Raw genomic sequence first — 15,068 nt, forward strand, 5'->3', positions numbered from 1 at the left:
AGACTACTACCCATTATGGGTCTTCCACATGGGTGGTGATGAAATCGCAATACATAGTCTAAGGGCAATCAAAAGAGACTTCAGGACCTTGGGATACCTGGTAAGGGAATCTGGAGCACAGGTTATTTTCTCCTCTATCCTCTCAGTTGTAGGCAGAGACACTGGAAAAAACAGATGAGACCAGTCTAATATATGGCTCCATTGCTGGTGTCACTGCCACAATTTCAGGTTTTTGTATAATGGGATGGCCTACATGGCACCAGGCATACTGGAATCAGATGGGATTCACCCTTCTCAAAAGGGGAAGAGGGTCTTTGCTCAGGAGCTAGCAGCGCTCATTGATATAGAACTTTAAACTAAACATGATGGGGGAGGGGGATAATGTCAGTCTTGCCCTTGACAAGTTGTGGGACAACACATCAACATTAGAGGGATGAAATGGTAGTGAGGGCCCTCAGCCAGTGACTCTGAGATGTGCTAGCCCCACTGGGGCACACTTGAAGACTTATAGAGATGAGCCAGGGGCTCCTGAGGTAATAGAAGCCACCAGGGAAACACCTCAAAGGAAGGGTGTTCCTCTAAAAAAGGTGACGTGGCTGACAGTCCAGCTGAGATGCCTTTACACCAATGCACACAGCATGGGCAACAAACAGGAGGAGTTGAAAGTCTCCGTGCTGCTACAAAGCTACAACCTTATTGCCATTACTGAAACTTGGTGGGACAAATCCCATGACTGGAGTGTGGTTATCAATGGCTACAGGCTGTTCAGAACGGAAAGAGAAAAAAAGAGGGGTGGAGGGATTTCCCCCTTTGTTAAGAAATGGATAGATTATGAAGAGCTGTCTCTGAAGAACAGCCATGAGAAGGTTAAAAGCTTATGAGTGAGAAATAGAGAGTGAGCCAAAAAAGGGAACCCTGTGGTTGGTGTTTATTACAGGCTGCTCGATCAAGAGAAGCCTATTGATGAAGCCTTCTTGCTCCAGCTACATGAGACATCGCACTCGCAGGCTCTCGTCCTGCTGGGGGGCTTCAACCACCCCAACATCTGCTGGGAAAGTAGCACAGGGAGCTGTAGGCAATCCATGAGACTCCTGGAATGTATGGAGGATAACTTCTTGAGCCAGGTAATAGACAGCACTACCAGAGGGGATGCAATACTGGACCTGATGGTCACCAATGTAAGTGAGCTAATGGGGGTCATCAAGATTGGAGGCAGCCTGGGCTGAAGTGATCATGCACTCGTGGAGTTTGCAGTCCTGAGGAATATGGGTCAGGCAGAGTCAAGACCCAGAATTTTAGGAAAATAAGCTTTCAGCTGTTCAAGTCAATAGGAACCCCTGAGAAACTGCCCTCAGGGACAAGGAGCAGAACAGAGCTGGAAGATCTTTAAGGAAGTCTTCCATTGAGCAAAAGAGCTTGTGATCCCCAGGCACAAGAAGTCAGGCAAGGAAGGCAAGAGACCAGCATGGCTGAGTCAAAGTAAAGGGCAAGAGGGGAATGCACAGGCAGTGGAATCAGGGACAGGTGTCCTGGAAAGCATATAGGGACACCAGTTGTGTCAGGATGATGTGTGGAAGGCCAAGGTGCATCTGGAGCTGAACTTGACAAAGGAGGCAAAGGATAACAGGAAGGACTTCTATGACGGGTATGTCAGCCAGAAAAGGAAGGTCAAAGAAGATGTACCACTCCTGATAAGCAAGACTGACAAACTATCAATAATCATGAGGAAAAGGCTGAGGTACTCAACAGCTTTTTTGACTCAGTCTTCAATGACAACCTCTCTTCCCACACTTCTCGAGTGGATGGACTGCAAGACAGACTGGGAGAGCAAAGTCCCTCCCACTGTAAGAGAAGATCAGGTTCCTAACCACCTGAGGAATCTGAACATACATAAGTCTATAGGACCCGATGAGATGAATCAGAGTCCTGAGGGAATTGGCTGATGTAATTGCCAAGCCACTCTCCATCATATTTGAAAAGTCATGGCAGTCAGGTGAAGTCCCAGGTCTCTGGAAAAAGGGAAACATTGCACCCATCTTTAAAAAGGGCAGAAAGGAGGACCCTGGGAACTACTGACCTGTCAGCCTCACCTCTGTGCCTGGGAAGATCATGGAACAGATCCTCCTAGAAGCTCTGCTAAGGCACGTGGAGGACAAGGAGGTGATTCAGAACAATCAGCACAGTTTCACCAAGGGCAAGTCCTGTCTGACCAACCTTGTGGCCTTCTACAATGGAGTGATTCCATCAGTGGACAAGGGAAAGACTACAGATGTCATTTATTTAGACTTCTGTAAAGCCTTTGACATGGTCCCCCCACAACACCCTTCTTTCTAAATTGGAGAGAGGATTTGATGGGTGGACTGTTCAGTGTCCCAATGGACATCAGTGACAAGTGGTGTCCCTCAGGGGTTCATATTGGGACCAAGTGCTATTCAATGTCTTCATCAATGACATAGATGAAAGGATTGAGTGCATCCTCAGCAAGTTTGCAGATGACACTAAGCTGAGCAGTGCAGTTGACACTCCTGAAGGACAGGATGCCATCCAGAAGGACCTGGACAAGCTCAAGTGAGCCAATGGGAAACTCATGAGGTTCAACAAGACTAAGTGCAAGGTGCTGCACCTGGGTCTGGGCAATCTCTTGTATCAATACAGGGTGGGGAATGAAGAAATTGAGAGCAGCCCTGCCAAGGACTTGGGGGTGCTGGTGAATGAAATCATAGAATCATTATGGTTAGAAAAGACCTCTGAGATCACCAGGTCCAACAGTCAACCTAGCACCACCACCATGTTCACCACTAAACCATATCCACATTTTTGAACACTTTCAGGAATGGTGACTCTACCACTTCCCTGGGCAGTCTGTTCCAATGCTTTAGAACCCTTCCCGTGAAGAAATTTTTCCTAATATGTAAGCCAAACCTCCCCTGGTGCAACTTGAGGATATTTCCTTTTGTCCTGTCACTTGTAACCTGTGAGATGAGGCTGAGGACCCACCTCACTACAACCTCCTTCCTCCTTTCAGAGCATTAAGATCTCCCCTCAGCCTCTTCTTCTCCAGGCTACACAACCCTATCTCCCTCAGCCACTCCTCAGAAGACTTATGTTCCAGACCCTTCACCATCTTTGCTGCCCTTCTTTGGACATGCTCCAGTGCCTCAATGTCTTTCTTGTAGTATTTTTCTTTAATTTAGGGGACTCTTTTCTATCTGAATGCATCTAACAACTGACTAGTTTAACAACCTTGTAATTATGCATAAACATGCTACTGGAAAGACTCCTACATTTTGGTTCATTACAATATGTAACAAAGTACAAAGCCATACAAAGGAATTAATAACATACAGCAACAGTATAGTAGCTTTAAACAAATAAAAATGCAAATTAGAGTCTAGATAATGCCTTGATAAAGTTAGGACTAAAAGAATTTTTACAAGGGACATACTATTTCATGTCCTCTGTCTCATAGTAAATGCACATTTTAAGTCACACCATAAGAGTTTGATAACTTGCACATAAAACACCAGCCTAGAAATATCCACTGAAGACTAAAAAATGCTAATGTAGCAAAAAAGCTGATAAAAATACAAATAAAGCTCACATTTCTAATGGGAAACTACCTGGCCATGTAAAACCGCTCATCTTTCTGCATCTAAGATGTCTGATTGAAACCAATGGGCTAGGGTTACTGATACCTTTGCATTGTGTTAATCTAGACAGACAGAAAAGACTGCAACTTCCCACTCTTTGGAGTAAACACTTATCTTAAATAAGTCCCAAGATAACCACTACATACTGAAATCTTCCAACTGCAAAACTGATGCAGCACTGATTTGTACTGCTAAGTTTCTTTATTCCTGAAGAGTAATACCAGTCACTGACAGGATGTTGTTTCATAAGACATTTAAGCCAGTGTAAGAATAGGAAGTTGTCTGAGGTTCCGTCACATCTCTCCTCACCCTACATGATACCACCTCCATCTCTTGCATTGGCACCACAACTGTGCAGAACCAAGGAAATTCTGCAGAAGCTTGTCAATCCCATGGAAAGATGCTGTTCCTTTTTTAGTTGGTTAACTTTCTGTGGAATCCTTATCCTGAACTGACCCACCCAAATGCTGACAACTGCTCGATTCAATGCAAAGAAGTGTCAGTAAAGGTCAGAGTGAAATGAAAACAGACAACAGTTTCCTTTTGTAAAAGCCTGTAGCCACACAAGGTTAGGCAGTAGTCTCACAAAGGGTAACCCAAAATCTATCCAAAAGACAGTTCCTCTCCTAGAGTAATCTTCTATCCTCTTACATTCGGTGCTAGAGCTCCTGTGGCAACCAGGAATCTGACAAGGGAACTACTTCTATCTCCCACTGAAAATTGTTATTGGAACAGTTTTTACATCTAAATCAGTTCCATGACCCATTTTACCACATGCCACTTGAACATTTAGGCTAGCCAAGACAAGTATTTCAGCAGTAGTTCACAAAATCATTTGGAGATAAATGTCATTCCATTGCTTATTGTGTGAATGTCTAAATCTTAGCAGTATTACTGCTGATAATCCTCTATACGCACCATATGAGACTGCAGTCACTTCACATTTTATCACAGTTTTAGCTGTGATCCATGGAAGAAAAAATATAAATATCACCACATTCTCTTATTCAAGCCGGCCTCCTCCTTTTAACACATCATTTAAAAATTACACAAGTTGTTGGTTTTCTTTAAACACACCTGGTAATTCTGCGTAGTGACAGGAGGTGGTGGTGGTGGAGCTTCTTGTTGCCTCTGTGTATAACCATAATCTGTAGCTGTGTGCGCTGTAGGATAGCCTCCATAAGCAGCAGCTGTTGCAGCTGCTGCAACAGCTACTGGAGCAGGCCTGGCTACTGCAACTGTAGCTGCTGCTGGAGCATAGGCTGCAGTGACAGTGTGTGCAGCAACTGGTGCCTGGTGGACAGTGTAGCTGGCAACTGTAGTTGGATGGGAATAAGCTACACCCGAAGCTGGCTGCTGGCTACATTGGAAAAAGACAGTAAGTAAATAATTAGATTAATCCAACATACTAAGCTAATGCCTAAACATTTCAAACTCCCAGACTTGATTCATACTTGTCTATTCTACAAACAGACCTGGAACAGTTATCATACACTGTAATGACTTTTATCACCTCTTATCCACCCCATTAAAAAGGCTGTATCATTTTCAAGTTTCTGTGAATGCAAATAGATCTTGCAGGCAATGACTTTCTTCTTAGCAAGGAGTGGTGGTAGATGTGTTCCACTGCTTGAAAAGAACCCAAGCCTTTCATTCAAAATAATACAGAAGTCTTACACAGTTATCTTTTCACGACCAATACGTTTTCAAGTGTTTTAGTGGTTCTTCAATAAAACTGATATACCTGTCAAATTAAGAAAAATACTGCTTTTCTTTGAGAGCCCATTACTGATATGCACTTGCATTATGTTTTTCAGTAAATCATATTAAAGTAATGAGATTTTAAAGACTTCTGTGAAAAATAGCTCAGAACTCCTAAATTTGAGGAGACACTTTAAATATTTCTGATGTGGCACTTTTCCCACAAAATTTGAAAATTATAAAAGCTGGCCACACTTATACAGAAGTCCACTGCCTCACAACATGAAGCATCAAAAGAACAGACAGTCAAATCAAGCAAGACAACTGCTACCAGAAATCTGAGACTAATTTGCTCCTCTTAAATGTGCAGGTAAAACATTACTATGTGGCTATTTAATAAGAATAGGTAAATATTAACAGTGGAAATAAAAAACTATGGCTTCTAAGGCTTAATTATTTGAACTAAAACTAATATTGTTATCCTATATTGATTTATAACTTTGCATTATTATTAAAATCCTATAATAGCTATTCTTAAACAAATAAAGCGAACTGGGCAAAATATCACTATCTGGAACAATTATATGAAATAGGGGATTGAGTGATTATTATGAAATTTTTAGTACACTACCTGCACTGCTTTTCAATATTTAAGAGTCTCTATAGAGTTTTACATCTCCAAAGCACTATTAAAAGATTATTCAAAAACAATTCCATGCCTATCAAGGAGGTAGTATCCTCTAATTTTTAGAAAAAAAATAGAAAAATGAAATCTCGTTGGAAGCAAACATACTCAGTGTAAAAGTAGAATTTCAGCATGGCTATGCTCAAAACCAAAAGGAACAAGTTACAGTATTTCTTTCCTAAAGACTACAATATTCTCTCTGACATAACTATGAGAAACAAAGCACCTTTTAACTATAGTTACTATTTTTTTTGCAAAAGACATTTCCATAACTCTCTTTTGTTCAATAACTTTTTTAAAGAAAAACTGATTTTGTAATTTTAATTACAGCAGAACCCATTACCTTCAACATATTTTTTAAAAATTCTTACAGCAGAAACACAGAGAAAATGTTATTACTGGACTTACACACCTGGACTCCACCTTCTTCCCATCTTAGGCCCCTGTTTACTTTAAAAATCCTTTGCATTTCATCCAAATTTAATTCATCAGTTGTGAGTTGTACTCACAATTATGTTTCATTTCGTTTTCAACTTCTTAGCATAACAGTGGAAGGAAAAGACCTGAATCACTCTGGTGTAGCTCCCACGACTGCTTGAAACAATTCCTCCTACTTGATGTATATAGACAGTTTATCTGTTTTGTCAATTTAAAGTGAGAAATCAGACTCCATCAGAAAATTCAGGAATACTATTTTATGATGATAAAAGTGAATGACAATCTATAAAATTAGGCTGTATTATCTACATAACTAACAGTACAGAAGTGTAAAATATTCGTACATTCTGAAGTAATTCACATTATCATATGTATCTACTAAAAATACATTACATTGGGAAAACAGGCAGCAGACCATCTCAGACTGCACTTGAACACATCAACAGTCTAATACTGCCAACAAGGAAAAGTCTTGCTCCTCACTCTTATTCGTCCTCCCATATACCAAACCTGGCTATGCCATCCTATTCCATCCCTAGTGCTAGTTCTGCTACTTGTCAAGCTATTCATTGCACTGATGTAACTCATTAATCTAGCAGAAAACTATGATATTTTGTTTTTACTTTTTTCCTGAACTCGTTTTCTAATGTGGCAGAAATGTTAGAAACATTGTAGCTCACAAAACAGTCTTTCAAGTGCTAGAACCCACAAAAGTTATATATATGGAAGCAGAGGAAAATAAATAATGGGAGAGAGAGAAAGAACAGGGACCTGCCCAGGAAGCATTAATTTGTCTCAAGTTTCATGAAACCATGCTTAAGTTACTATTACAAAATACAATACAGTGTTCACAACACACTATGAGATAACAGTATCAGTCTATCAAAGAAAATGCTTTGTTCTCAGAATATATATATATAAATGATTAAAGCTGCCTGACATTTTTCAATGTTTAATATTGAGAGGAGATTGTGATCATTATGAGCAGGACTATTAACATGATTCTGCTAACAGACAGTTTAATTTCTTCTGTGCTATTTTTGTATCAAACTTCCTTATCATGGTATAGAATTAACAGCTCAAATAATTTGATTTCTAAGGCTAATATAATTCTATGACCATGTTTATTTTAGCAAATCTGTTCCCCTTGCTTCTGCAACACCATGCAGAGCTAGTGACCAAGTTTGCAAGACTACAAGAAAAATATTCTAGAATTGACTGCTACTTCCTTTTTAAAAGTTATGCTATGTTACAGAAATTCATATCAACATCTTTTCTAAATTTATGTTTCTTTTTCTCCCCATGGTCTTACTGAGAACCTTTTAACATAAAGATGACCAGATACTTTCAGGTAATTAATTAATTTATAATCAAAATATTTTTGTGTCAACTTCATTTAACTTACAAGAGTTTTTAATCCTTGTTTGGTGATTAGTGCCTCATCACATTTGCCAAGATGAACTTACCTCCCTCCAGACTATTTTGCTAGACTCCCTCTTCCACCAATCTTTCTTGCAATTTTTCACTGCACCTATTATCTATTCTTTCTTTACTACAAAATGCAAGAACTGTATGGATAATTTCAGATGAAGTTTCAGCTGTGCCACTCACTCTGCTCCAGACTTTTTCCAAACAATCTAGCTTCCTCAGAGCAGCTTCCTGTAGTTACCTGTGTATTGGCAATATTTCCCTTGCATCAAATATCATGACACACCATAAATACTAAGACTCAAGACTAATCCCTAGGGTATTCCACTGCAATTATTCCTCTTTGATAATCACTCTTCTAATTCTACTTACCAGCTCCTTCTCTACAATTCTTTAACTAATCTCTACCTTAAGTAATAATTTTCCATATTGCACCACATCAAGTATTTCAGCTTAGTCCTAATAAATAAGACTCAAAAAACTTAGGCACTTGATCAAGTTATTAGAGCAACAGTGAAATACAGTATGTCAGCTGAGCTATGGTAACAAACCACGCGTGCTCTTTACTGCAACAAAGAAAGTAATTCAGTTTAGTTTAATCCCCAACATAGTGGGGGAAAAGTTGAACCAAATTACAAGACAGAGAAGCTAACTGACCTGATGTCGCTGTTGAGCAGCTAGCAGAGTAATGAATGCATCGGTTCTCAGTGGCAAGAAGGAATGACCTTTATTGTTTTGATTTCATCACATTTATAGAGTTCTCAAAAGTCACCCAGATTGGTCAGTCAGAAGCCTTCCCCCAGGCCTGATTGGCCAGGCCTGCACTGCCCAAGTTCTGGGACACTGTTCCAAAACATCCAAACTTTATCTTTATTTACAAAACACAAGAAAACCTCTCATGGGAAAAACTGTGCTAGCCACAACCTGGTACCTAAGTGAGTTTTCTTTGTAGATCAATTCTTCTCTTCCCCCAAATAAACTCTAATATACTTAATCACATCTTTGACTTCAAAGAATTCTAGTGCTCTTCATATGAAAAGATATGTAGTCCAACTGGCTTTACTAAGTAGACAGAACTAAAAAATGACAATAATTTGGGCTGAAACAAAGATTGTGAGGTCATCTGTTCTAACCCTGTGCCCAAAGCACAGCTAATAACAAAGTTACATTAGTTTTCCCAGGGCTTTGTGTCCAGTCAGGTTCCAATCATCTCCAAGAATGGAGAATCCAAGACTGCTCTAGACAACCTGTTTCAATGTCTGAGCACTCTCACTATCAAAAATTTTTTCCTTACTTTATAAAAGATTGTTTCAAAAGCAAATGAGTTCTAAACCAACATTTACTTAAAACAAACCCAGTTTGTGAACATTGAATTCAAGGTAATTTCATATTACAATTCATACAGTATTTTAACTTACTATCAAAATAAACATCATTCTTTGACTTAAGAAGTTACAGGCAAAGGACTTAGCTTCAAATCTTACTCTGCTGCATTGCTTTAATAATACCTCTTCTGCCAGAGATTTTCATACAAAATGAATGTATTTTATTCATACCACACCTATTTCTTTAGCTGATCATAATAATAACAGTGCTTCCCCACCAAGCTCACTTTAATTTCTATTTTCTAGGAACACCACACATTATTCAATACTCATCTTCCATCTTGGATTTCTATTTCACAGTGTTTTCACTATTGCAGTCACAGCCAGCACACAGGCTACATGTTGCACTCAATTGTTCTTTTCCATGTTCTGTAGATGTATGTTTTAGTCAACGACAGGTCATTTCTAACACCTTACCTAATGTTTTTCATCTCTCCCTATGTGCCCTAAACTACTACTTGCATATCTCTATTTCCCCATGTGTTGGAAATTATATAACTTTCCTAATTAATGGTTTTAATTAACTTTTTTATTAATTGCTTTAATTAATCATAAGCAGTGTATTACTCTTAAGCAGTGTAATTTTCCACTTTAACCAGCACATAGCTAAGTTGTTTCGGTTTTTGTTACAGACTGTTATTATTAGAGTTTGATTATTGGATCACTGAAACTTTGAGTTTTGCTAAACTAACCCTGATAAGCTTCAATGAACAAAGCCTGAGGGAATTAAAAGCTGGACACCTGGAATCCAGAATTTATAGCCCTCCAAGGACATGTTGAAATAATCAGAAGACAAAGAGGAGACTAACAAAGACAATCCAACATGTGCTGGAGACTCCCTGTCCAGGAAAAAGATAATAAAAAGACTAAAAAGTGTGGACTAATGAGCATGAGAAGCAAGAAATTGATAACCAATAGAAGATAGAATACTAATTAATGAAGAGAATTCTGTAATTTAGAACCGATGAACATTAATTTCTTTGTTTGCTAAAAATGTATAAATAAGTAAAAAGTTTTGAAAGTTGTGTGCACCTAGGTGGAGCTATCCCCTTATGCACCCTAAAATAGCGTTAGAGAGTTTAATTTATCCTGACATTTTCGGCAAAACATGCTCTTTGCTTCCTCCTCCCAAATAAGCTCACTTCTATTCAGAAGTTTTAGACCCCAACGTATACCTATCATGTTCTCATCTTCTATGTCTAACCAAAAAAACCTTAAGGATCAAGAGAATTAATTCCTTACATAGAATTATTGTACTACAGTGCATGAGAAAAGTTTGGGCTTTTTTCAAACACCTTTGACTCAAATCTTTGAATAACAACTACGCTAAATTCTACTGACATTAGTGATGGAAAATACTGATGTTTGCGATGTATTAGTATCAAAAAAAGTGCCATATATTGTGAACCTATATATTAAACCTCCTAGATAAGGCTGATTGCAGCAAGCAGTGATGGTGTATTTTTCTCCGCACTAATCTTCTGATTTTCTGAAGAGTGAAGGGCCACGCTGGCTCATAATCTTGCAGAATTCATCCATCTACTTCTCTTTACTCGGTTGCACACAATTGACAGCTCATTATCAAAACATTGATGTTATTCAAGTCTAGATAACAGCCATGTTCACAATGATAATGCATGACAAAAAGAACTAAGCTTTAGATGTTATGTCTGCCTGAAAACTATCAACTACTAACATTTTCCTTGTCAAAATCACAGAATCAAAGAATGGCTGAGGTTGGAAGAGACCTCTGGAGGTCATCTGGAGGGTCCCATCCTTTTCAAGAAGGGCCACCAAGAGCCAGTTGCCCAGGACCATGTCCAGACTGCTTTTTGAACATTTTCAAGGAGGGAGACTCCAGAAGTTCACTGGGCAACCTGTGTCAGTGCTGTCACCCTCACAGTTTAGAAAACATTTTCTGATGTCCAGAGGGAACCTCCTGTGTTTCAGTTTGTGCCCATTGCCTCTGGTCCTGTCACTGGGTACCACTGAAAAGAGCCTAGCTCTGTCCTCTTTGCACTCTTCCTTTAGGTATTTATATACATTAACAAGATCCCCCTTGAGCCTTCTTATCTCTAAGCTAAACAATCCCAGCTCTTTCTCTCAGCCTTTCTTCATAGGAGAGAGGCTCCAGCCCCTTCATCATCTTTGTGGCCTTTCATTGGACTCTCTCCAATATGTTCATGTCTCTCTTGCACTGGGGAGCCCAGAACTGGACACAAGACTCCAGGTCTGATGGGGCGTAACTGGTTCAACTGTGCTGACATGAGAGGCAGATGTCATGTCTTAGAAGGTGTCATAAACCAAAGACCCCCCCAAAGTGCCCCCAGACTAATTTCTGAGGCCTTCCACCAGGGGACTGGCTTCGGGGAGGTACCTGGGTGTTCCCACCCAGCCTGAGCGTATTTTAACCCATCGGATTTTTCTGTTTCGAGGGTTTTTTCCACATCCCTAATGGATCAAGACAGTGATCACTACTGCAACCAATAGACATGGAAATCGCATCAAGTCTTGTTGCAGATCCATGGGTGGTGATATGTTCCCTTACTCTTATCCTTTCTTTTCCTTTATACATTTCCTTAAATTATATTTTTATGCTTTCATATTGCTATATTACTATAGATAATAATAACCCTAATGGCTACATACCTGCTTTCCATTGCAACAAATTGTTCTAAAATAAACCCTATATCAATCATTCAGTGTCATTTCACTCTAATCCACCCCAAGGGATTAACAAGAACCTGGGTTACCCTTGCCTTCTAGGGCAGGTCATAACACTTTTGTACCAGTCTCGAACATCCGGTAACATCATACACTGCACTTGAATAGAAAACTAGCTATAATTGCAAGAGTTCACTTCCATATGGCTACCTAGAAGAAGAATCAAGAATGCTAATATTTTTTACACATGAAAAAGAAAGTCAATATTAGGTTGTTCATGTCAAACTGAATAGACGCACAGTGGTTCAGGTGGTCTACAGAGTGTGCACACACACAAACTAAAGACGACTAGTATCACCAAATTTCACATTTATTTCAGGCTTGTAAATAGATGGATTAATAGTTACTTAAATAAGTAACAGTTTTGCATTGCATGCAGGTTTATAACCCTAGGCCCAATACCACTACTAGCACAAAGGTATTGCAATATTCAGAGAAATTTTCTGTATTGGTATTTGCATAATCTAACGCTTCTCTCATTAAATAATTATGTCATTACATTAAGATAAACTCCCTTTTAGACATTGACTCATTTGTTTTCTGCTCAAAATATTAAATTCATTCTTATGAAAGAACTGCTTTAACACTGATTGCTTTGTCTCTTCACTTTCAAACATGGTAAATATACAAACCATTTATAGGATACAGAGTCTTTTACTGATACGTAAATGGAATAGTATCTTGTACTTCTGACAGCAAAGGAAAAAGCTTCTTTCAATCAGTCTTTCCATTTTCTCAAGAATACATTTAGGATTAACTATGAAAACAGTTTTGAACTTGAACTTTATTCCAATTATATGGTTTTAAGGAAATTTCAAATTAGTTGTTTGTCGCTGTTGAGCAGCTAGCAGAGTAAAGAGGTCAGTTCTCAGTGGCAAGAAGGAAAGACCTTTATTGTTTTGATTTCATCATATATATAGAGTTTTCAAAAGTCACCCAGATTGGTCGGCCAGAAGCCTCCCCCTAGGCCTGATTGGCCAGGCCTGCACCGTCCAGATCTTGGGACACTGTTTTTAATAACATCCAAACTTTATCTTTATTTATAAAACACAAAAGGAATTCTCATGGGAAAAGCCTGTGCTAGCCACAGCTGTTCAGGTTCCTAAGTCTACAGACCACCTCAGCTCCACAATAAAAGGAATAACAATTTTAAAAAATGGTTCTCCACTTCAAAATTGCAGATATATGGATCACAGTTTATTATTCACTTAAAGATTGTTTATTTACTTACAAAAAAAATCCTCTATGTTATTTAGAAACTCCTTCATACCCCATGACAACCCAGTTTCACATTTCACTATAACTGTCAAGTAAAACATAAACATACTGTGAGCACCTAATAAAAAAAAAACCAAAAAGATTAGCTAAGTTAATCCTCTCATTTAATTATTATACATTGGAGTAAATGAAAATTCATTTATTTTATATCCATTTTCAGAAAATAATTGCTTGGGAGTCATTCCAAGACCCACATAAAACTGTATATTCCTGAAACTATGTCAGGTATGCAATTTTGATTAGCTAGATAACAGTAGCACACATCTGTGGTAATTTGTCAATAATCCCTCATATTTCATATATTTGCTTTATTCTACTATTTTCCCATTAACCAAGACTTAGGAGTCAAGGAAGGCCCTTATTATAAATTTATGAAACAACATAGATTCAAATATGAACTTCAAGGTGCTACTCCAACACAAGCCAAAAATGTGAAGATGTTCATGACTGTATCTGGGTTTTGCCAAATTAAGTAATTTCAGAAAAAGTGAGATAATAGATGCTACCAATTACTTTTTAACAGTCTGACACACAGTTTGGATGCACAAAGAGTACAAAGGTACAAAAATTTAAGGCAACATACCTATACAAAATATATTGTTACAGGTCCCTGAGTTCTACTATAAGACCTGCTCCTGATCGTAGATACCCAAGTAGGAAATCTTTTAAAAAGGTGCATGGCTCTAAAAGTACTTTCTCTACTTTCTGATACATTAATTATAACATTGCTTTGGTGGAATGGGACAGTCCCCTGTATTTTCTGGTGCTTCTACTCTTATTTACCCAGTCTCCCATAGGTTGGGTTGGTGTAATTTTAACACGTGTTAAAAAGGATTCCATCCTCCCACACTGACATGGGGGAAGCAAAGACTTGGGGAGCAAGCCCCATCTTCACTGAAGGAGAAGTGTCCAGGGGCAGCAGACTGTAACTTGTTGGTGTTGTTGACTGCAAGTGGCCATTTTAATGTAAGGGCCTTGGGACCTGATGCTGCCTCCTCCGTGGTGTCCGGCTCCACCTCCCCACCCTCACACCACTGGGGATACAGGGAGGTCCTTACCAGGATAAGAAAATATCCCAAGCACAACTATCGCGGAGGAGCACGTTGCAGAAGCAGCCCCCACACGAGGCGGAGGATGGGACCAGTCCCGAGCACTCACCCCGAGGGGGCGGGAAGATCCCACTCAGGGACACGAAACCGGAAGCGAAGAGGGAAGTGACTCCGGGCAAGGACAGAGGGAAGGGCGGGGCAGGGAGGGGTCGCGGTGGTTACCTATACTGGGCAGCAGCCCCGCTATGGGTGAATCCAAAGTAGTTGCCGGTGGCCATTTTGGCATCTTCTCCCAGGCGGCTGGGCACTGTGGCGAAGATAACAGAGAGGCGGCGGTGGTCGGGGCCATGACAGGAGGCCCGGCAGGAGGAGGCGGGGAGAGAAAGGGACAGACAGACAAGAGACAGAAGTGCGCGCGAGCGCCAGGTCAGACACGGCACCTCAGGACCACCGTTTCTCCACCCCGCGCGCGGGCCACATCTCCTCCCCCTCGCCGCCTCCCCCCTCCCTCCACGCTCACGGACACACAGAAACATCGAGCGCCATTACTTACCATAGGTGAAAGAAACTACCGGGCATATAGGAATCATGAGTGCAAGCTAGCGGGGACAACGGCGGTTGAACTCTCAACTCTCACCCCCCTCCTCACCGCCGCGTTCGCTCACTCCCTTCCCCCCTCCCCACACACCAACGGCGACAACGGCAAAGCGCAACCGGACCAAGGCCGTGC

The 15,068-nt window shown here is 40.0% G+C and overlaps 1 protein-coding gene and 1 non-coding gene across 3 annotated transcripts in view; both read right to left on the reverse strand.

The window, feature by feature from the left end:
- The window catches only part of LOC146425716 (zinc finger RNA-binding protein-like), a 53,127-nt gene extending 38,095 nt beyond the window's left edge, over positions 1-15,032 (reverse strand). For both annotated transcript variants that reach the window (XM_085041576.1, XM_085041577.1), the window contains exons 1-3: positions 14,892-15,032; positions 14,561-14,645; positions 4,728-5,010 (exon numbers count right to left, since the gene is read on the reverse strand). In XM_085041576.1, the coding sequence (XP_084897702.1) occupies positions 4,728-5,010; positions 14,561-14,645; positions 14,892-14,928 (405 nt within the window). In that variant the 5' untranslated portion in view covers positions 14,929-15,032. The remainder of the gene's footprint in view (positions 1-4,727; positions 5,011-14,560; positions 14,646-14,891) is intronic.
- Positions 7,528-7,664, reverse strand: LOC146425717 (small nucleolar RNA SNORA66). The gene has a single exon (XR_014846654.1). It is a non-coding gene; the product is annotated as a small nucleolar RNA SNORA66 (small nucleolar RNA).
- Positions 15,033-15,068: the final 36 nt, after the last annotated feature.

This window comes from Lichenostomus cassidix, chromosome W, assembly GCF_008360975.1.
Source record: "Lichenostomus cassidix isolate B80296 chromosome W, HeHo_3.0, whole genome shotgun sequence".
Classification (NCBI taxonomy): domain Eukaryota; kingdom Metazoa; phylum Chordata; class Aves; order Passeriformes; family Meliphagidae; genus Lichenostomus; species Lichenostomus cassidix.